The following is a 22,407-nucleotide window of genomic DNA, read 5'->3' on the forward strand; positions in this document are numbered from 1 at the left end:
CAGCTCTCTAAGCATCATCTTTCCCTGCAGGAGGAACTTCTTGAACATAATTTGCAAACTTTAGCTACTGATGTGGCTCCGGTTTATAAAAAGCTTGCTCCTGAAGCTTTCCAGAACCAGGTAGGTCTGATCTTCAGTCAGTGTAGCTGTACCTCTAAACAGGCAGTGTTGCTGGAAAAGACGAGACTCCAAAGTGTGCTAATGGGTAGAAGCAGCAGATCTCCGATGTGATGAATCCCACTGCTTACCTGCAGCCAGTACTTTGCATGGTTAGTTCTAGAATAATGTATCTTTTCTGTTTCAGCTAGTGATTAAGTTATGCCCTGAGCTGTGCATTTGTAAAAGTCATACCAATAACACTGTAAAAAAAAAAAAATATATATATATATATTTAGAGATGTTTTGATTCTGGTGGAGCTGATTGTCTTGTTGACAACAGTAGTAAGTATTGAATGTTTCAAGGGAAAATACATGCTTTCTCATTATTCTTCCTGGCTGTATTTATTCAGCCATAAGTGCATTTGCGGATAACGGCGTTTTAAGTCACGCACTTTCAGTCCTAAGTACCTGTAGTTTATTTTATTTTTAGGTGGAAAATGAACACATGGGCCCAGACTGTCGGCTCGGATCCAAGGACGGTAGGCCTTTCTCTGGTGTCACAGCTTGCATAGATTTTTGTGCCCATGCCCATAAGGACACACATAACATGCACAATGGAAGCACTGTGGTACGTACATAGGATTTTTTCTCTTTCGTACTGCCTACCCTTGTGATTACTGTGTGTTCTAAAATGTTGCTTGATTTAGTGGGTACATTTGCAGAAAGTTTTTTTAAGGCATTATAAAATGAATTGCACGTTGTCATTTATAAATTCCCATGCTATTTGCATCCATTTACTATTAATCTACAGAGGGCATAATTCCATTTTGTTATAAAGCGAAGCTATGTGAGTGATCTTTCTTTAAAAAATACCATAATTCTTTGAGGACACCCAAGCCTTTTGGACAGGATCGTCCATGGGACAGATAAGTTATTCAAGTTATTCAGAGTAAAGGCTTGATGTTCAAAGGCAAATAACAAGCTATCCAGGGAGTTGTCTGCAGAAGAACTTAAGCAAACTGATTATTAATTTACTTCCACCAGCCTGAATACTTTTAAAATTCACTTTTTAGTTGCACTGTGTACTTAGCAGACCCCACTGTTGGTAGTTACAAGTGAGAAAATACAAATGAACAATGTAATGGAGTAGGTAGTGGAGTCAGGTATCTGTTGTAATCCTTGAAATTAAATCTGATCATCTTATTAGGAAAGGAAAACTCACCGGTGTGGGTTATTTCTGTTTTGGTTTGATGTTGATATGTACCAAATACCTAGCTAGTTTGCTAGTGAGAAAATTAATCACTCAATTAAGTGATCTTTTAGATCTGAGACCATAGTGGTGAAGAGGGACAAGCTCAAAAGCAAGCAAGATGAAATAAAACCAACCATGTCTGTGTAACTATGTGGGTTTAATAGTTAGAATGTTGAAAACATTCTAACATTTCATGATAACTTCTTGTGCGTCAGTGGAGGTGACAATCGAGAATACCAAAGGGTGCACATACAGAAAGAAGAAATATATCTAAAATCTCTGCCCTTTTGGAAACAGACACAAAAATGGAAATTCAGTTATGATGTTGCTGTGATTCAAAACAGCATTGCGTTTAGGCATACGCTTAACAGCATTTTTATGTACAGTCAGTGAACTGACTGGAAGGATTGTTCGTGTTAAAGCTCTAGTTGTTTGCTGGGTAAACACCTGTTAGTTTGAAGCATGGAAGCAGATCTCAGTATTCACTAGGAATGCCAGTCCTGAATAGACTACTATTTTTTTCCTAACACTGAATGTCACTTATCTGCAGGTATTTAATAAGATGCTGCTGAAAGCAGACTTTGCAAAATATCAGTAAGCTGCTGCAAACAAGCTCATGCAAGGACAGTCACTTCAGAGCTGCTGAAGCTTAGTAATGCAGACCTTTTAAAGATCCCAGATTTGAAAATGAGACTTTCTTTTCATGACAAACTGCATGGCATAGTTTTTAATTAAATGTAATTTGGATATTCCCAAAAATATTATTTTAAGTGCTGTGCTGTGTGTTAGTATGAAGACAAAATGGAAACTGAGCTTGCTGCTCGTTCAACAATATTGGAACCGAGAAAGAAAACAGTTATCATCTTGGGAGAGTTATAATGTATGGCCAGAAATGCCTGGAGGGATGATTAGATCTGGGGTGGTTTGTGTTGTTGTTCCTTGTTGGTTTTTGTTTGTTTGTTTGTTTTCCATTTCATTTCTATGACTGTATTTATCTACAATGATCTGATGTTATTTCGCCTGTAGATTATGCTTGGTATTTCTTTCTGTGGATTGTACTTGCTTTGCTTGCTAGTAATTCCACATCTAAGAGGCATGGAAAATGGTGGCCTCTGTAAGGTTTCTCATTACGTAGGTCAGAACTCATCCCTGTTTTCTTCAGGTCCACTTCTAAATGTTGCAGAACACTGAAAAAAATTGGTTTAACTGCTGAGAATTGCACCTTGAATTGTGATCTTCATCAGATATCTCACTCATACCAATAACTGTTGTACATTTCCTACTCTCTCTGTTTAGGTTTGTTATCTATGGATTTTAATATACTTGAGATAACGGGCTATATGTAAATAGGGATGGTTGCAAATGTTAACACTGAATTTACGTAACAAAGTCAGGGTTTTTGGCAAGAAGGTGGCATTCAGAGTTACCTGATGATCTTCATACAGCCTCCACAGTAAGATGTGACTGTGATTCATAGCATGTATAGGCTGTTTTCTATTAGTATATCTAGATATACAGTTACAGTGATGCATATGGAAGGCTAAGGCAAATGAATAATTTTGTTGTTTTGCAGACAAGGTGACAGGGCGTTAGGATAGGAAAGAAGGGGACAGACTCTTGAGCAGAGTCTGTTGATAGGACAAGGGGAAATGGTTTTAAAAGAGGGGTTTCAGACTAAGAGATTTAGATTAAATACATAGGGAAGAAGTTTTTTGCAGTAAGAGTGGATTGGCACAGGCTGCCCAGAGAGATGGTGGTGCCCCATCCCTGCAGACCCCCAAGGTGACAGAGCTCTGAGCTCCTGATGGAGCTGTAGGTGATCCTGCTCATTGCAGGGGAGTTGGACCAGATGGCCTTCAAGGGTTCCTTCCAACCTTTAATGGTTCTAGGATTCTGTAATATGCTGGGCTTTCTTCAATCTATGTCAGATTGTTGATCATCAAAATTAGGATTGTTGATTTTGGCTCGTAACCAGATCTGGTAAACAAATAGGAAAAATGGTGGTAAGCACATCAAAATTACCATGTGTGATTTTAACAGCTGTCCAATCACCTCCTACATTCCCATCTAACTCCAGCAGTTACTCCAATTCCCTATTTAGTCTCAAATAAATCGCCATTTCTTATAGGCCACCAGAGGTAATGATGGAGCCATTTGCATCTTAACTGTGACATATTTTGTGTGCAAAATGTAGTATGGAGCATTGCACCTTACTGAGGTGACTGCTAGAGTTCTTATGGATGTTCTCTAATAATTTTCTAATTGTTTTCTAATAATGTGCCAATAAACAGAATATTTTTTCCTGCTTTTTCACCCTCAAACAAAGTTTACTTACTGTTTTTCTCCTGTATTTCTTTTATTTGATTTATATATATATATATATATATATATATATATATATATATAACTGCACCTTGCAATTTTAAAATTTGTACAAAGCACACTTGTCATCTTGCACCTCATTAGTGTTGGTAAGATTGCTGCCCTTCTTATTCAGGCACAAAATCTTCATTTATAAAACCCAAAGCTCCTCTAGACTAAAACAGTTGAAATAAATACCTCACCGGATGGTGTGTGTAAAATGCTGCCAGCTCTATTACCAGTAGTGATGGCATAAGTGACACATTTTCATTTCTCCTTTCAGTTGTTGGTGAATCACTTTCACCACAAATATGAAGGGAATACTGCTCAGTGCACCAAAAGTAAAGGAAAAACTGAATATATTGAAATGGTTTAAGTCAGACACGGACGTGCAAAGCACTGGAGTGAGCTCAATGACCAGCACGGAGTTTACTTTTTATTTAAAGAATATCATATCTAATCAGCTGCTAAGAAGAATTTCCCCTCTCTGTCTCTGCCAGAAAAGCAGAAAAAGCATTCAGAAAAGCATTCCTGTGTTATTCCAGGTATAAAAGGTTTGATGATTAGCTGAATTATTTGCATGTGATTTTGAAAAGAAATGATTCTTCTTTTTGCTAGCAGTGGAGGAAAAAAAATCTTGAAAATGTCTTTTGTAGATACAAGATAGAATAATACATTTTAACTTAGAAAAATTGAGGTTACTGCAGGAATTTGACTTGCTGAAAACCTTTCCTGGCTAACAAAAACAGCCTGCACTGTGCAGAACTGCATTCTGGAAGAAAAGCTAAAGACAAAAATGGGTATTTCTTGTTTGTCTTTGTAGTAGAACGAAAACATTGGGTATTTCTACAGAGGTGTAAACTGATGTATTTATCTGAAAGAAGCAAAAGCAATCTCTGCCTATGAGTTGAATTTTTTACAAACTATGAAGTCAGTAAACACACCATCAGTGACTTTTTGTCATCTTTTAGTGTTGTCCTAAGGGCCATAGATCTTACAATGCAGTGCTAGGATACAGTGTTGCTTATAGACTGTAAATGAGCAACGCAAAAATAAAGGCTTTATAATTGATAATGGATTCTGTGAAATGCATGTTTTTAATGGCTTAGCTGCTAAGGATTATATTCTTAATATTTGTGCAAATCCATGTAAGTCACAGAAATAGGAGGTTTCACAGCGAGAACAAAATGCTTAATGAAGGCTTTGCTCATGGTACCATGTATGGCTCTCTCTCACCATGTGGGACCTGGAGGAAGGCAGGGAACAGCTGCAATTCTGTGTAGACATTGGTGCCACATGATCGATCGTAGCATGCAATGTGGAAGAAGGAAGGAGAAAAGAGAAATCTATGCTTTGTGGGCTGCTACCTTATAACATTTGTTACTGGCAGCAGAACCACGTAGTTAGTGTCAATAAGCAACTGCCCACAAACTTCCTCTTCTGTTTTTTCTCTATTATATTTTTAAGAAGATTCTCTGCTCCTGCAGTGAGTTACTGTATTTATGTATTTACGGTTCATCAAGTTATCACTGCATGTCCAGGCCTTTGCAGTAGTGACAGAATGTGTCTGGCATTGGTTAACGGCTGCCTGTTGGATCGTGTCCATGCTGCTTTCTGAGCTACACATGTGCTTAGATCCTTCAGCTGGTGGGTCAGATGATAACTGATCAGGGAAAGGGTAAACAACAACGCTTTAAGGGAAGGATTTTTGTTGCTCTCTGTACTGTGAAAATGGAGAAATGCTAGAATTTCTCTCCAGTAATCTGTGAGCTCCCAGACAGCAGGTAGTGCACCACGTCATGTTGCAGCACACAGCATGGCAGTGCCATCCGATGTGTGTGTAGCCAGCAGCTGCTGTTAGCTTAGGGTCAGGTGGTCCAAGGGAGAAATGTCTGGCGTTCTCTTTGATGACTCTGGGATTTACACAGGCTTATTCAGGTTATAACAAGCCAATAAAATGGTGGTTCTTCAGCTGCAACAGAAAAGAAAGCAAATCTGTTTGTATTTGTGATGATGAGCAGTGACCGCACATCATCTCAGAGTCCCGAGCGGCATCCCCTCTCCTTTCCATCTGCACAGGGGAGATGAGTATGGGAAATCTGATTTTCATCTTTCATGGTTACAAGTGCCGTTTGACTGCTTTTCCTACATCTTGAATTTGAAACATCTGTTCTTACGACACAGTGGAAAAGGCTACATCATTTCTGCATGTGAAGTTCAAGAGGCCGAAGGCAGATCAAAGAGGCTCAGAATTATGCATTCGGAGTTGCGTGGCTACAGATGTGTAGGAAATTTCTTGGAGTTCATGGGTGCATTTCAGTGGGGAAAAAAAGTCTCATGAATATACAGGTTTTTCCATGACATCACAAACCCCAGCGTTAGGCCTGGATTTGATCACCAGGCGCTCTGGAAACATCAACAAACTACCTGACCAACATTTTCTTTGGCTTTTGAGCAGCCTGGATGATTTAGCTGCACATTCTGGAAGAAGTATTGAGCCTAGCAGGACATGCAGCTTCACTGTGTAAGTGAGGTTTGACTGAGTCCATGATTCTCTTGTGGTTGGTTTTAGTATTGGGCGGTTTGCACGCACTGTCAACACCGATGGAAAATGTTGCTTTTAACTTCACAGCAATTGCTTCTTAGTGAAGATTTTGCACAAATTTCAATATTAGAGTGGCTTTTGAAACGGATGTTTCACATTTGGTGGATTGCTTCAGCTGTAAATTGCCAAGTCATCTGTAGGGGCCTGAATTTGTAACTTGTCTCCTGGTAACATGAAGTTTTGGGCTATCCTCTTGCAGTTATGTCTTTCTTTTCATAATAAAATACATTGTAAGAGACAGTGCCCCTGAAAAATTACATGCATTAAGTTTTCTTTTACGGTTTTTAGGCTTTAGGTGTACTAACATTCAATTTTTTTTCTGCATGATTTTTAATATACATTAATTTCATTTTTTTCATTCAGTAGTTAATATATTGCACGTTGGAGGTGCCTGTCACCTCTTCATAGTCCTGCCAAGATAGTACAGCCCTTATCTTCTCTAATTCCTCAGGAGTTCTTTGGCTTCCTTCTTGTTCCTTGTGATTGAAATTGACCAATAACTCATTTCTACCTACAGGAAGCTCTTTTACCAACTTGGAGCTTAGATTTTCCTCTGCTTACATGCCTTCCCCAAATCAAGCACTGCAAAAATGTGCATTTCATCTACCATTGCCTCTTAACAAATCAGATTAAAAGTAATACATTTTTAAGAAAAAAATCTCTTTATGAGAAAGAATAAATCTAATAAATGTACAAGATAAGATTTCCATCAATATATCTGGTGAAATGTGTGAAAATGCAGACTGTAAGTTGGGTGAGGGCCTTGATTTTCAAAATGCACAAGACTGTGTGGATTTAAATCTAAGATTTAGACATTTTTCAGACCAGCATATGAGTACAGACACAGGATGGGCAGAATTTTTAACAAGTGAGAATCAGGCAGTTTTGAATAAAAACAAATGGAAGTTAAATGGCTTTCATGCAAACTTTGTTTTTGTTTTCAGTTTGGGAGTGGAGGATGCGCTGAGCCGTATGCAGTTGTGCTGTCTGTGTATCTCACCCTTTCTTCCCTTCCTTGATAACTTTGAATCTGATGTCAAGTTTCAACCAAATTTCACTGAATTCTGCAGAATCTTGCCTTGGAGACTTCAGCCTCTTCTTCCACGCTTTGCGTTGTGAGAGCCCACTGCTGAGTGGGTGAGAGCCTGGGGTTATCCTGGCCTGTAGCCAGGAGGCACAGAGTGCCAGCAGGGCCTGATTGCTGTTGGCTGGGGCAGTGAGGTGGCAGCGAGGTGCGGAAGGGGCAGAGATAACGGTGCTGGGATGGGGTGTGTGGGAGTGCGGGGACAAAGAAGTCCATAGGAAACCAGGTGTCATTCGCTGCTCATGGAACAACCTGTTTTTTCTAAATCTTCCTTGTAGTCCAAAGGCTGCGCAGTAGAGGTAAGTGCGCATGGAGCAAGCACATCAGTAAATGCTACTCATCAGCTTCTAATTGCCCTTTCACCTTGCCTTCTTAAGAATCCCTCTCTCAATCCTTTTAAATGCCACCTGAAAAGCTCTTCTCCTTTGTCTGTGCCCCTCAGATTTTCTCCTTTTGCTGCTCTGCGACTGTTAAGCTTTGCATATAGCTATTTCTAAAGCCCTAACAACCACTTCATTTATTTAGGATTTTTAGTTTGTGATTCTGTAATTCTATTGTGGAAATAAATCTGTGATGCTTTTATGTGAAAGCTGTGCTATATAAAAATTTGTTTTTTCCTAAATTATATTATTATTTTCTCCTGTAACGTTAGGCATGGTGGCAAGATTTTGGAAAGTTGAATTAACTGGTGATATGCAGTACATTCAACCTACGCAATGGCGGATGAGAATGCCTCCATTTAGGGGGAGGATCATCTCATCCTTGGATGGTGCTCAGATTCCTTTGTGTGTGTAGTCAGTGACTCCCCATGAAATAGAAGATTAACCACGCCGTGATATGAATGCATGGCTTTCTAGTAATGCAGTACGTTGTGGAAAAGCAGCATTGTCTTGCGAATTTGATGAATGAAATTATTAATGGTGATTATATGGACACTTGCTTCCAAAGGCCATCCCCTGGAAAGCACAGAGTGAAGCCATGTGAAGGTGGTCTGCTCTTCTGTTTTTAAGAAGGGGATTTTTTTGGCAGTTGGTTGGTTTTTTGTTTTTGTCACTAGAAAAAAAAGAAAAAGCATTTGTTTTTAAGGTGAAGATTTAATACTAATAACTGCAACTCTAGAAGAGCTGAAAATGGTAAAGTACTGAAAAGGTTCATCAGTGACTTGGAAAAACTTTAATAAGAATATTGTTGCAATGCGTTTGGATACTACTTCACATTTTTGTTGTGCTCTTATCAAATTGGATCTAGCCAGCATTTTCCTCTTGGCTCCCATATCCCACAGCAACACATAATTTAATAAGAGAAAGTAGGTCAGTGGCCTGAGAGAAACCAAACGTCTGCCGGGTCTCATGACTTTGTTACAGCACACAGAGCTGGGCGAGCGTGTGTGCATGTAGACAGACAGAGAGTTAGAGCTAGATTTGTTTTAAAAACCAGCAACAAAATAAGCAGCAATATGGATAACTTCATCTGTCATCTAAAGCTGTATCATAGAAACTCCTGGTAGAAATAAAAATATTTTTGTGTTCATACCCTTTACTTTTAAAAAAAGATTTTGAGCATCAAGTACATATAAAAAAAAATCCCACTGTATTTACAACTCAGATTATTTATGGAGTTTGGGAAATATTTGTGGGTAGTGTGAGCTGAATCGAAGTTGCATTGTTCCTCTTCAAGACACAATGCCTTCACCTTATCTTCAGGTACGGGTAATTTTTCTGCATCACCATCATAAATCAAACAGTGCTTGTCAGATGGTTCTGCTTGAGAGTCCTATGGCACTGAGATTGCCAAACATGAGAATACAATGGAGTCCAGGCTGAATGCATAAACATTTAAATAACTTCTGTATTCGGATTGTTTTTGTAAATGTTCCCGTTCTTGCCAGGTCTGTACGTTAACAAAGGAGGACAACCGGAGAGTCGGGGTGATTCCAAGCGATGAGCAGCTCCATGTGTTACCTCTATACAAAATTTCACAAACAGATGAATTTGGCACTGAAGAGGGATTGGAAGCTAAGATAAAAGCCGGAGCCATACAGGTGCTCACAGCGTTTCCCAGAGAAGTACGGATGTTAGCTGAGCCTCTGAGAGCTACAAAGAAAAAGAAACCTGACACGAGGAGGACCCCAAGTGAAAAGCAGCAATTAATGGATAAAAAATATTCAACACCAATAAAGCTGAAAACTGAAGCGACAGAAAATCTCAGTAACACTTTGCATTGCTTAGGTGAGTGCTGCCCATCAAATTCAGCTGGTTTCTTTTGATACGGTGTTGTGACTCAGCCATCCCAGGGGGAGGAAAAGCTCCTTTGTAACTCTTTGTTGTTTTTTTTTTTCAACATACTTCCATAATGGGCATCTTAGGGGCTAATGAACAAGTTGTAGTTGATATTCTATTGGCAAGGGAAAAAGCAGGTGAAGTTTGTGGTGGTGTGTTAGCAATCGTGAGTAATGATAATGAACCAATGAAATGTTTTCAAGACCCCATATTCTGATAAATAATACTAGTAGAAGCATCTTGATATACTGTTCTGGGAATGTTTATCTAAAGAACAGATATTAAATTCCATCATTTAAAAGTACAGGAACTGCTGTCTGCTTTGTATGAAAGACAATGGCTTTCTGACAATCTGAGCTGAAGAGCATTTCCTTCTGATACTTTCAGTGACACGGATTCTGCCACAGAGCAAGAGGCTTGCAAAAAAAAAATAATAGTAACACAACAGTAAACTTTTGTTAAATCAAACAATGCTTTTCACATTTTTTCTTGAAATACTGTCAGGAGGGTGAGAGCTAGATGCTTTTTGCACCTAGCTTTCTGTGTCACAGGAATGTCACTATGCCCACAGAGTCTTCTGAAGCCATATGTGCATGTGCAGCATAGAGCTGCTCCTTGACCAGTTACTGTGTGTAGTTGCTGCTGTACCTCAGGTCAGATTTTGGACCACCATTTTGGAGAACACAATTCTTATGTGGGACTTTTCAGTCATGAAAAGTAGAAAAGAAAGGAAACCATGGAGTAAACTCTGATTAAAAGAGAGGAAACAAATCTATGGCATTAAAATACAGGCTGTCTACCTTTGGGGAAGTATAGTGGAGTCTTAGCCTACCTGCTGCAATTTTAATTCATGAGATACGTGGTGATAGATTTAATGTAAGGAATGATAATCAAATATATTCAGAAAAGTAGCTACACTTTCTAGGAAAAAGATTGCAAACAAAACCAGAGTCTAATTGACATGTCTGTAATTTGTATTCTGTACCCTGACTACACGTTTCTCTCGGCAGAATCAGGGCAACAAATAAGGTTTTGCATAAAGCAAGATGGAATAATTAAATCCTAGGAAATTAGACAGACACTGAGTTAATCTTCATGCTTCAAGTCTGGGAGATGCAGTCCAGGCTCTGAAACAAATATAAAGGTTCTTCTCAGGCTGAGGACATCATCCAACTCCAGTGCAGTGATTAATAACTTCCAGAGTGCGCCGGGTGGACTGGAAGTCTTGGAAGGATGAGAGGACTCTGGCTTTTGAAGGAGCTGTGAGATTGTTTGACTCACTGGAAAGTTGTTATGAAACGCTGAAATAGCTACCAACTGTCTACCTGCATGTGACTCTGTAGCTAAGGCATGACTTCTTTATTTGAAAGCCATGCCTTGAGTTAATGGTATGCTGTCCAGAGTTTTGCTATATGCTTTGGGAATGTAAGATTTTCTTCCCTTAAACATACAAAAATGATTAAATAACTGCGTAAGCAAGTAAACTTCCGTAATTTGTTTGGGCTTGAAATATTCAGGTAATTTAAAGGGGCTGCTGATAATAATAAGAGTGATGAAGAAATACTCAAAGGAGCAAGAAAGTTTTTCAGAGATGGAAAAATCAGAATATGAATTATAACATTTTGCTTCTATCATGAAACCTTTTATCATGGAGATCGTGACAGTGGAATCCCTGAAGATTCTGTAAGTGAAACACACAGTTTACGTCATTATTTCTGACTCTAGAAAGAAGTCAACTCAGTAAGCCCGAATCTGCAGATGGCACATATAGCTGCAGACAGCCAAGATTAATAACCAAAAGCATTTATGCACATTGTGTGTGCTTCCTGTACAGGGCAGTGGCTGAATTTCACTGTAAAGATCTCCGTTCTGCCTTTTGCTGAAAATGTAAATATCTGTAATTATGAATTTAGAGCATTATGGCATTAACTTACACATACAGCTTTTTGCTATAATAGGGGATCAGTCCTTTGGTTGATCCTTTCTATTTTGCCAGTGGGAGGTGTCATTTTAGTCCTGCGAAATAATGAGTCTGGCAGAGATTATTAGGCTCATTATGAAAACAAATCAAACAGCCTATGAGACGGAGGAGCTGAAATTAGACTATGCAGCAGTAATCACTCCTGATGGCAAACTGGAAACAACTCTTTAATAGTATACTAGCCCTCCATATGAGCAGTGGGCATCAGTTCTAGTCATACCTTTTAAACAACCAAAAAAAAAAAAAAGTTCGGGAAATAATGAAAGTATGGAAAAACTAAATAGGGGAAGGTTACTGCCTGTAGTTTTAGGTAAGCAGTGAACAGAGTACTGCTTACAGTTTCTTTAAGCACATCAAATACTGCTGCTAAATTTTGTCCTAATATAAGAAGAAAAGAATGCATGTATTGGAAAGGAAAAAAGTAACGATGAACAGTATCTGTGCTTACTCAGTTTACAGGTGAGTACAAGAGTTTTAGAGTGTTGGTTTTGCTTTTTAAATGAAAAAGATATGGAAAACATGCAGTTAGATGAGAAGTGTTGTACATGCAGTCATTGTCATTCGTGTTTTAGGCCATGTGAAGTCAACACCCTTTAGTGTTGGCCTGGGGGGATTTTGGAGTCACAAGGCTGGCTATTTGGTATTGTCCATTACTATTGCCCAATATCCATGTAGTATTTGGAAGAGATTTAACCATCATTTCAAATTCAGTACAGTATTCTCAGCTGGAAAGAGAGATCCCTGTAACCTGCAAGTCTTCATTATACACAGAGCTGGAAATTGAGAAGTGATAAGACAGGATTATCTTCTGTTTTTACCTAGCAGCAAAGATGATAGTGAGGAGGACCTTTATGGCGCTGCAGCCGGCTTAGGTCTGCCTGGGAGTAGAGCATGCATATGTGAAGACATAGTCTGAATCCAAGATCTGCCAAGTCTTTTGTAGAAATGCTGTATGTTCAGTAGAGTGCATATATCATGAACTCCACTCAATATCAAGCAGAGCAACTTGTAATTTTTACATTTATGCTCATGCTGAGAGCTTTCAAAATCCTAAATTGATACAAAATACAGAGTAAAGATAAAAACCATACATCCTGTTTTATCCATCATTAACCATGTTATTCTTTAAGACTAAACTTTAAAGATGGCAATGTTATTTTTGTCTCCATAAATATTGGCAATTCTTCTTGGCCTTTGTTGGATAGAACGGGGGAGCCAGCTGCTCAGCTGCCCACAGCAGAGAAGTACTTTAGCCAGCAGATCCTGTTTCTAGAGAGAGATGCCATCTGAGCTGAACCTGTACTGTTTCCTCTATCCAGACGTTTGAATTAACTTCTGTTTATTAAACACCTGTAATATTTTCTTCCTAATCAAAACATTCTCTGACTTTGGTTTGATCTTACATCCAAACGAATGTATAGCTCTCTGTATATTATCAAAATAAATACAGTTTTGTATCTTTCTAATATGCATATTCCCTATGTAGAGAATATTGATTCCAACTGATGCTGTTAAATGTAGCTTCAGTGTCCCAGATGGGTTGCTAGTGGGAGTATATTGCTAAGCAAGTAAAAACAGCAAAACAGTGGGAAATTCTTTTTCACAACAGGATTTGTGGCAGTGCAAGATACCGTTTGAATTACCATTTTCCACATTTAGTTAAAAGTTAAACCAGTACAAAACCCAATCCAATTTAGAAATGATTAAGTTGTGTTTTCAATTGAAACAAAATGCACCTCCCCAAATTGTCCTTTCCCCTGAGACACTGCTGCCTCTGTTGCCTCAGATCCCACCTCCTCTCTTCCGCTAACTGTGCTGCTGCCTCAGTCTCTGCCCCTTTACCCGCAGAGCAAGGAGCTTCTGGCAGGCGATGAGGAGTTTGCTGGACTTGCTGCCTGAGTGCTTGCTAGAAGTATATTTTCAGAAAACAAAGGTCTCTCTAAAGAGATGATGGACAGTGCTATTCTCAAGCACTGCATTTCAAGTCTTTTGAAGGAAGGCATTGTTCTGGATGTGTTTTGTTTTGTTTTGTTTCTTAATTAAATGAAATGCTTTGAATTTGATTTCATAAAAAAAGAGTTGACGCAGTTTCCTCACGTTGCCCTCGATTATAGAATTTGTATACTAACACTTTCCCTTTTTTCCCTCATTCCTGAAAGAATATTGAAAGAATATTTTTTAATCCATCACTTTTAATAAATTAGTAGAAGAGAAAGTAGTTCTTCTATATTTGGTAAAGCAGTTAAACATTGAGTATTTATGGAACAAAGAAACAACGCTGACAGAACCGGTCCTTTATGAGAATGTAGAAGAACTCAGTGATGCAGCTTTAGGGTACGATGCAAAGCCCATCAGTCCATGGAACTGTTTTCCACTGTTCTGTGGACTCTGGCTGAAACTCATTACCAGAATGAGTTGTTTGACACAATTCTGTTCCACAAATGAGCAGAATTGCAGAGACCGAGGACTAGAAACTGGGAGCTGACGTAAACTGAATAAGTGATCCCCCCAGAAATTTGAAATAATGAATGTCTGCCAATTAGATGCAAGACAGAGCAAATCACATGCTGCGGTTTGAATTTACCTGCAGTATGTCGCCAGATATGTTTTAATTCTAAGCGGTTAGATGCTAATGCACAAACTGTAATTCAGTAACTTCCTTTTCTGTGATGGACAGGATCTGTTAAACATGCTTTCTCCTCTAATAGCTGGGGGTCGATCATTTTTGTTGTTTCGCAGGCTTAGTTTCAGACATACATTTCAGCAGCCACAGCAGATACCTAAAATCTTCTGTGCGCTGCTGTCTGCAAGAGGGAGCATTGCTGAAGGCAGGCAGCAGCTGCTGGGCGGCATCTGTGTGAACTGCAACTGAGCACTGAATTGATTTTACCTGTTTATTTTATCCATCCCTCTGTGAAATACCTTTCTATTTTATATACCAACAGTCTGGCTGGAAAAGGTTAAGGAAGTAATTCAGCAAGGTAATTATGTGTGTAGTTTTAAGTTAAAAATCACCATTTTGAAAAATGTGTAGCAAGCATGAAAATACCATCAAAGGTATGTTTGATTAACCGAAGAAAAGTACTTACACTTTGGTGTGCATTTCTTTTAGGGAACAAAGCAGATGCTTTAAAACCTGGGATAAAAACGGAGACTTCTGATCACCTCTGTGCCATGAAACATACTTCAAACACTGCTAAAAATTGCTCCTTATTAAAACAATATACGGCTTCCTCCCCTTTTAAGGTGGATAGTTTACATCCTTATTCATCGTTAGCACATAAGCCTGGCATAACAGCAGTGACTAATATTCAACAAGATTTTTCAGTTCCCTACGGGTATTTTGAATGCAGTAGTAAGCAACCTCACGTGACACCTTATATTAATTGTAAGAACTTTGATGTGTCTGTCAAAGATTATACTGGAATTTTGCTGAATGATAAGATGAACGGTGTGCCGCCAATTCTTCCAGAGGTCACTGCTCCAGGCCCCCCAGCCCACAAAGATCCCCCGCCCAGTATACTTGAACATCAGCCAGACAAGCAGAATTGTCAGCCTCAGTCAGACAGTTCTCCTTCTTCACAGATGATCGGCTCTTGCGATCTGTCAGTACCGTTAAGCTCTCCAGCAAAGGACGCAGTTGGAAATGAAGCTGACTGTTCCCACAGGTGCCCGGTGGAGAAGGGTGGCTCCCATCGAGAGCAGATGTGTGGTTTTGACTGCATTGACGAAAAGCAGAACAGCGCCCTGGGACAACCGACTGATTCTGAAGAAAAAGCCGAGGAAATGTGGTCAGACAGCGAGCACAATTTTTTGGATGATGACATCGGCGGCGTAGCTGTGGCACCTTCTCATGGTTCTATCCTAATCGAATGTGCGCGACGTGAACTCCATGCTACCACACCTATTAAAAAGCCCAACCGCAATCATCCCACGCGGATCTCCTTAGTTTTCTACCAACACAAAAATTTAAATGAGCCAAAACATGGTTTAGCCATGTGGGAAGCAAAGATGGCTGAGAGGGCGAAAGAAAAAGAAAAAGAAGCAGAGAGATTAGGAACAGAGAATACTGAACTGAACTCCAGCAGCAGGAAAACAAAGCAAACAAGTGAAAACAGAGAGATTTTTTATGAAGACAACGAGTTCAACCAAATTCCATCACGCAGAGCATTAACAGTAACTAAAGATAACGTAATAACAGTATCTTCTTATGCCCTTACCAGAGTTGCAGGGCCTTACAACCATTGGGCATAGGCTTTAGTATCAAATGCCTCCTCTTGGTGCAGCGTTACGCAGTGTTTCTTTAAGGTGCTGTTAAAGAACAAGTCTTGTGTCGTTTACTATTTGCTCATCTCAACCATTTTAAGGCTGAGGTAAAAAAATAAAAAGAAAAGGGGGGATTTCTTCTTAAACTGTGACTTTAACATTTGGTGGTGCTCAAGCACATTTTAAGCAAAAAAAAAAAAAAAAAAAAAAAAAAAAAAAAAAAAAAAAGTTGTATAGTTTTAATACATTCTAAAAAAAGATTTTGTTTAGGTTATTAACCTTGATTGAAATCATTCAGTTTATTACCTTTAGGAATTTATATTTTGGTGCTTTAAATCAAGTCTGTTTACTACAAAAATCATTTATAGGGATTTTAACAGGTTCACATTTTATGGTGTTAAATCAAGTTATACAGTAATAGCTCTACACAGCTCTTGGTGCTTAACCACATCAAACAGTTAAAATAAATAAGCTGAATTATTACTTCATGGTGCCATTGCTTTAACAACTTCCAACCATTGCTATGTAGTACAAATTGCAGAGAAACCTTTTAGAAAACCAGTGATTCTTTTTCTGTAGATTTGTCCTTCCACATGAAATGAAGTTATTGGCAAAGATGGCTGGAAGTTGTTTTTAAGCTGTAAATATATATTTTAAAAGCACTTTCTATTTTTAAAATTAACTTGAAATAGTATAGTATAAGGATCATATTGTCTAAGGTTTGTGCATACTCTACAGAAGAAATCATTTTATTCTTGCTGTGTAGAGTTCCATATTGTTACAGCTGCAGTATGTATGCTAATAGTATGTGATTGTTTTTAGACTTGCCCTTTTTTGTGGAAGATTTTATTACATATAAACAACTTATAAAGTGCAGAAACATTTTATTATTTGAAAGAGAGTGTGCAAACATGATATTAGGAGACATCAATACGTGTGTTGCTATTGAGGAGTTACGATTTTTGTTTTTTTAAAGGCAGCATTTGTTACGATTTCTTTGAGCAATAAGTGCATAAGTCTCATTCATTTGGAACATTATAAGTTAACGTGACAACCAAATGTTCCTAAGACCTCAGGGGTAGAATTGTTTTGGGATAAAGAATACCCCCTAGAGTTGCCTTATTCTATTCTGAAAAAATATATATATTAATTTGAGGAAAATATAAAGGAAGCGTTGAAAAAGAATAACATTTCTAATATTTAACAGCAAATTTTTCATTGAGAAAACCCATCTGCAGTGTTCACCAGCTAAGTTCAGGTTTTTTACAAAAACGTTTTGTAAATTGTTAAGTGATTTATACGTTTTGAGTAGAAAAGGTTGTATTCTTCCTTCCAAGCATACGAATTTTTGTTTTCCGGTTCTCTTGGAAAAGTGTCATATCACGAAACCAGTATTTGCCAAACCAGAGAGAAAACAGGCACTCCATTGCTTTTAAATGCTGTAGCATCCCACTCTTCTTTCTGATTCTTCTCTCCTATGTATTTCCTTTTGAAACTTATTTATTAAACAAATTACCAAATGACAATGTTAGCTAAGGACTGACCTCATCCTGCAACTTCCTCCACGAGAACAGTTCCACGTAGCCGTACCTGCCAGTCCGAGCGAGGAGCGCTGCTCAAGCCAGGCCTCCTCTCCGGGCTGAGAGCTGCAGGATCAGGGCCCAGAGACAAAGCTGTACCTTAAGTCTGCCTCAGAGTCCTCCCAGCTGGGTAAACCCAGGGCTTAACGAGGTTAGAGTTCTCCCGTGTGAAGGTATACTAATAATATACTTGATATTGTTATACTGTAGTGGTGCTGTAACAGAGGAACATGAATTTTTCTAGGTCTCCTTTATTTAAAATCTAGACAAGGTGCTTTTTCCTTGAAAAGTTGAGCTGTAAATGGAATGTTTACAGTTTTGGTACGAAAAGTACTTAAATGGTGTTTTTAATATATAGTGCCAGTTAGAACCTTGGTGATACAAATACGTAAATACGGCTGTAGATCATTGAGACTGTTCTCCTGTATAAATGTATACACATGTAGTGTTTGCAGGAGCAAAGTCTGAAGTAGCAATCACTATATAATGACCTGGGGTTCAATTGCACAGATTCCTGTCGAAGTCAACAAAAATACTGATGGCAGATGATGGCTGAATTGAACCCATTCTTTGCATCTTAAGTAAAATTTGTAAAAACCGGGTATGCTGCAAAATCTTAGTTCAGAGCTTAATATTAGTTCAAATAGAGGATATGAAGGGATTGTAAATAATAATAAGACAAAAACAATATTACACCATCATTTTGTACCAGCAGTTTTATGCTTCTTGACTACGTAATATACAGTATACATCAAATCATTATGGTATTTTGTGTGCCTTAGATTTCCATTTTGAAACTCATATTACATTTTTAGTGAGCCTAAGACTAGTAAGAACTCCAGCTGTCCATACAGGAAGTAGTGCTGCGTGTTCTGTAGCTATTCCATTCACATATTTGCTATCTGGAAACCCTTGTCCAAGACCATGAGCAATCATGTACAGGACATATAGTTGATTGGTTTCACTGCTAGTGCTGATGGCTTTAATTTGTGTAATACAAATTGAAAATACCATTCAGCACTCCTATATGAGTAACAACTTTTCTACACAAAACAATGTTACAGAGCCATCTACTTATCGTTAGAAATGTTCCGATCGTTGAAGTGGATCAGTTTCACTTGAATCGCCCCCAGTGAATGTCCAGGTTTAAGTTATGTATTAATAGAAACTTCAAGATGAAAACGTTCCATTTAAAAACCAGCAGCTTTCCTCAAAGAAGTGAGAAAGAAGTGAAAGGTAGATCTGAAAGGATACCTCCAAACAGAGCTCGTGGCAAGTCACTGCAAAAGTGACGGCACCAGTAGAATTTCAGCAAGTTCAGGTCTACCTTATTTGAAATGGCAGTTTTGAGAGAAAAGTTATCTTAACACAATAGTAATGCTATTAACTGATAGGTGCTAAAACTCAGAGTTACTACTTATTAAGATTACTTATATGAGAAATATATATCATCTGTACAATAGGTGCTCTTTCCTCGATTGTCTGTAATGTAACTACTTTCTCAGTGTGTATCTAACAGGCAGGTTAGCTGGCCACTTCTGTTTCCTGCTGTGGCACATAGCAGGTTGTGATTTAAGAAGTTAGTATTTTCTATTGCTGTATTGCGGTGTGAGAAATACAACCATTTACTGTTTTTACAACTGTGTGCTATTTATTGTAACATTTCAGAATATTTATCAGCCTCGTATACACTATGGTCTTGGTTGGGGATTTTTTATTATTATTTTTTTTTGTCTGTTAAGCTTTGTAAATCTGTGGGTGTATTGCTTTCCTTCACAGCCCACATTCCCACATTGCCACTTGCAATTTGCTCTTACTCCATAACAAAGTCCTTCCAGGGTGGCTGGATCAGAAACTGGATCCAAAGTTAACGTAGATGGCTAGGCCAGACCCACAGATTGTACTTGGTTTCTAACAGCTGGCATTGTTCCTGGTGGGGAAAAAAAAACAATGGATTCAGGTATGGGCAGCTGTTGGGATGTGGTTGCCTTTGGATCCTTTTTCACAGTACTCTAGCAACAATTGTCAAGACCCAATGTGGAACACCTTTGATTTTCTGGGAGAGATGTCTCTCAGCCCTTTCCCCATTGGGTCCAGGACCACCACCCCACCTTTACTGTGAAGGAGTGAGGAGAGAGTAGTGCTTGCTGCAGGAGCCAGTTCTGTGCGAGACACTGAGTCCCTCCTGGGTTACTGCAGTCATGCCCGACTAAATACTGAATGTAACCCATAGGGGTTCTTTGTGTTACTGTTTGTAACGTGCCATCTTGCATTACAGAACACAGCAAAAATAATTTCTACAAATATTTTAGTCACAAGATCCAAAAAGCTTTGTAAGAACTTACAGATATTAGCTGCCTTCTGGCTTTAACAGTTGTATGCAGTCTTACTTTTTTTTTGCAAGGACTTTCTAAGCTAACTCTTTTACTTAGGAATAACTGCTATTAAAAGTCCTTATCTGACCTATGACAGTACTTCTCTATACTTAGAACAGGAAATAACTGTAGTATCTATAGTAACACTTTATGGTAAGCATGGGTAAATTATGACTTTGTTAATACTAAAGATAATCCGTAACATACAACTGTTTGGATTTGGTTTTTTTTGAAAATGCCTTTATAATATCATTGCAGTATTACTCTAAATCTGATGGGTTAAATTTGGGTCTCATTTGGGTCATTGCTGCAGACCTGTTGATTGCAATATGGTCATTTATCAAGCTTTCATGCAATTTTCATGCAATTTTAACTAAATGGATATGGGTAGAGTTGACCAAAGTCAGTGCCAACTCAGACCCTTGCAATACTTCCACAATGAATAGCTCTTGCAAGGACGGATGCAGAGAGATTTGGAACCAATGTACTTCCTGTTAAATGCAGAGGTTATGTTGTCTGTAGCTCCAGAAGTAATTCCTGGTCTGTAGAGACAGTACCTTCACCTTGAGTTTCACACATGCAAGCAGATCTCTTTCAGACCTGTTTTGGGCTTAAGTTCCTATCAGCTTTTTAGACTTTTCTTATTTGATACATTATCCAATGACAAATTTTAGTTGAAACCCGCTTAGTAAAACTATATCTTCATGATTTTACATTTAAAACGTATGGTTCCATCTTGTTCTTTAATTTCCTATGAAATTCCTCTCTGAAATCAGCTCATTTTATCAAGTAGTCATCAGCTTTATAATCTTTTCTTGAAACTACATATATAAGTACTCTCTTCTACTAGCCCCCCATAACCCTCTCCCTAAATACTCTAACTTAGGCTAACAGGAAGAAATAACCACACCTTCATGTATACAAAAACCAAAATTGCATGTCTGCTTCTCACTTGCTATATGTGACTACAGTTGTATCAATGCAGTGTTAAGTGAATTCTCTTTCAGGTCCACTGTGGCCATTAAAATTCAAAGTGAGGTCTTTGTGATGCATCTTCCATAAAATTGTTGGTGTTTTATTTCTTCTGTGTGAAAAATGTCTGCCCAGCTGTGCCCTGTGATCACTCTCTTAAGTAATTTAGAGATAAAGAACAGTCCAATCACACGTGGAAATACTGTCTGGCTTTCTTAATTTTTTCAGGCCATCTGACTTTCAGGAGAAAATGAGAAGGAATATCTTACTTTAAAAAAACAAAAAACAACTGCAGAGAAAGCCTGTGTTGACTGTTGTGACACCATGGTACTGCACTGCAATCTGCATTGCAGAACTGTTTCCAACCAGTAAAAGGACGTGTCATTGTGTCCCACAGCTGTGGATGCATGAATGCATTCGTCTGCTTCCATAGTTCTTCTGGGGACAGTAATTGTTGCTTTGTTCTCTGCCTAAGTATATTGGTTTGTTGGAGGAACAATAAAAGAAAGCAAAAAACAAAGAGGAGGGGGAGAGTGTTGGTCAGTGTGTGTGTAGACAGCCATAGGCAAATAGGTAGTGGGTACAGTGCTTCTGAAAGGGCTTTCTCTGTTCACATGGCGTGGCTGCTAGGGTACTTCTTTACACTGACCCTTGTTTTGGTACCTCTAATTTTAAATACAAAAGCTTTTTAAAGTCCATGTTACATTTATGTCCTTCTTTAACATGAAATAGAGAGGCTGCTTAGTGGAACAGTACACAAATTGGTTTTGGTGTCTTCTGCCGTGATCTGATCCATAGTCAGCTTTCACAAGTTGTCCACATGGTGCTTCAATATGTTGCTGCAAAATGTGGAGATTTACATGTGAGGTTTTCTCAGAGACCAAGGATTTCTAATAGTAATGTCTACTCAGGTGCCAGTAAACATAGAGGCCATTTTTTTCTTCTAAGTCTTTGAAAATTGATTTAATGTGTATTTTATCATTGTCCAATTAAAACACTTTTAGTCATGTCTGAAGAGTAAGCCAATTTTTTTTCTTAACACTTTGCATACCTGCTTGCTAAATGTAGACAGTTCTCATGGTAATGCAGTGTTATCTCCCTGAAGAACACTTCATGTGATCGGTGTCAGTGGGTAGGCACTGCTTTCTGCCCTGTACAGACAGCGCCGAGTACTGGCAGCTTTCTCATCCCAAGGTCTCTTTATGGATCATCTGTTGTGGCAAGCTGTCGGCCCTGGATGATGTTATAACCAGCTGCCAAATGCTTTAAGCACTTCCAGCTGCTCCAGAAGTCCTTCCTATCACTCTGCAGATCTGCTTAGGTACTCAGCAGCAGGAGTGCAGATGTCAGCCTGCTCATGCTAACTCCCCCACCTGCTACTGCTTTGCACATTAGTCATCCGGCCTTCATCTCAGGAATATCATAAGAATTTATTATTCTTGTGACTGTTCCAAACTTTGTTTTCTTCATTCACCTTTTATTCTGTTTAAGGTAGCTCTATTTTTCTAAATTCATGTTCTGTCTTAGAGAATCCAGAGTATTGCAGTTGGATA

At 38.6% G+C, this 22,407-nt stretch overlaps 1 protein-coding gene across 1 annotated transcript in view; it reads left to right on the forward strand.

Annotated features, from left to right (window-relative positions):
• The window catches only part of TET1 (tet methylcytosine dioxygenase 1), a gene marked incomplete at both ends in the record, with an annotated part of 57,238 nt that extends 41,323 nt beyond the window's left edge, over positions 1-15,915 (forward strand). Inside the window, 5 exons of the mRNA XM_079535989.1 lie at positions 31-120; positions 590-727; positions 7,680-7,700; positions 9,290-9,629; positions 14,774-15,915. Of these exons, the coding sequence (XP_079392115.1) occupies positions 31-120; positions 590-727; positions 7,680-7,700; positions 9,290-9,629; positions 14,774-15,915 (1,731 nt within the window). The remainder of the gene's footprint in view (positions 1-30; positions 121-589; positions 728-7,679; positions 7,701-9,289; positions 9,630-14,773) is intronic.
• Between the last annotated feature and the right edge of the window lie 6,492 nt (positions 15,916-22,407).

Source organism: Tetrao urogallus (genome assembly GCF_951394365.1).
Source record: "Tetrao urogallus genome assembly, chromosome: 5".
NCBI classification, from domain to species: domain Eukaryota; kingdom Metazoa; phylum Chordata; class Aves; order Galliformes; family Phasianidae; genus Tetrao; species Tetrao urogallus.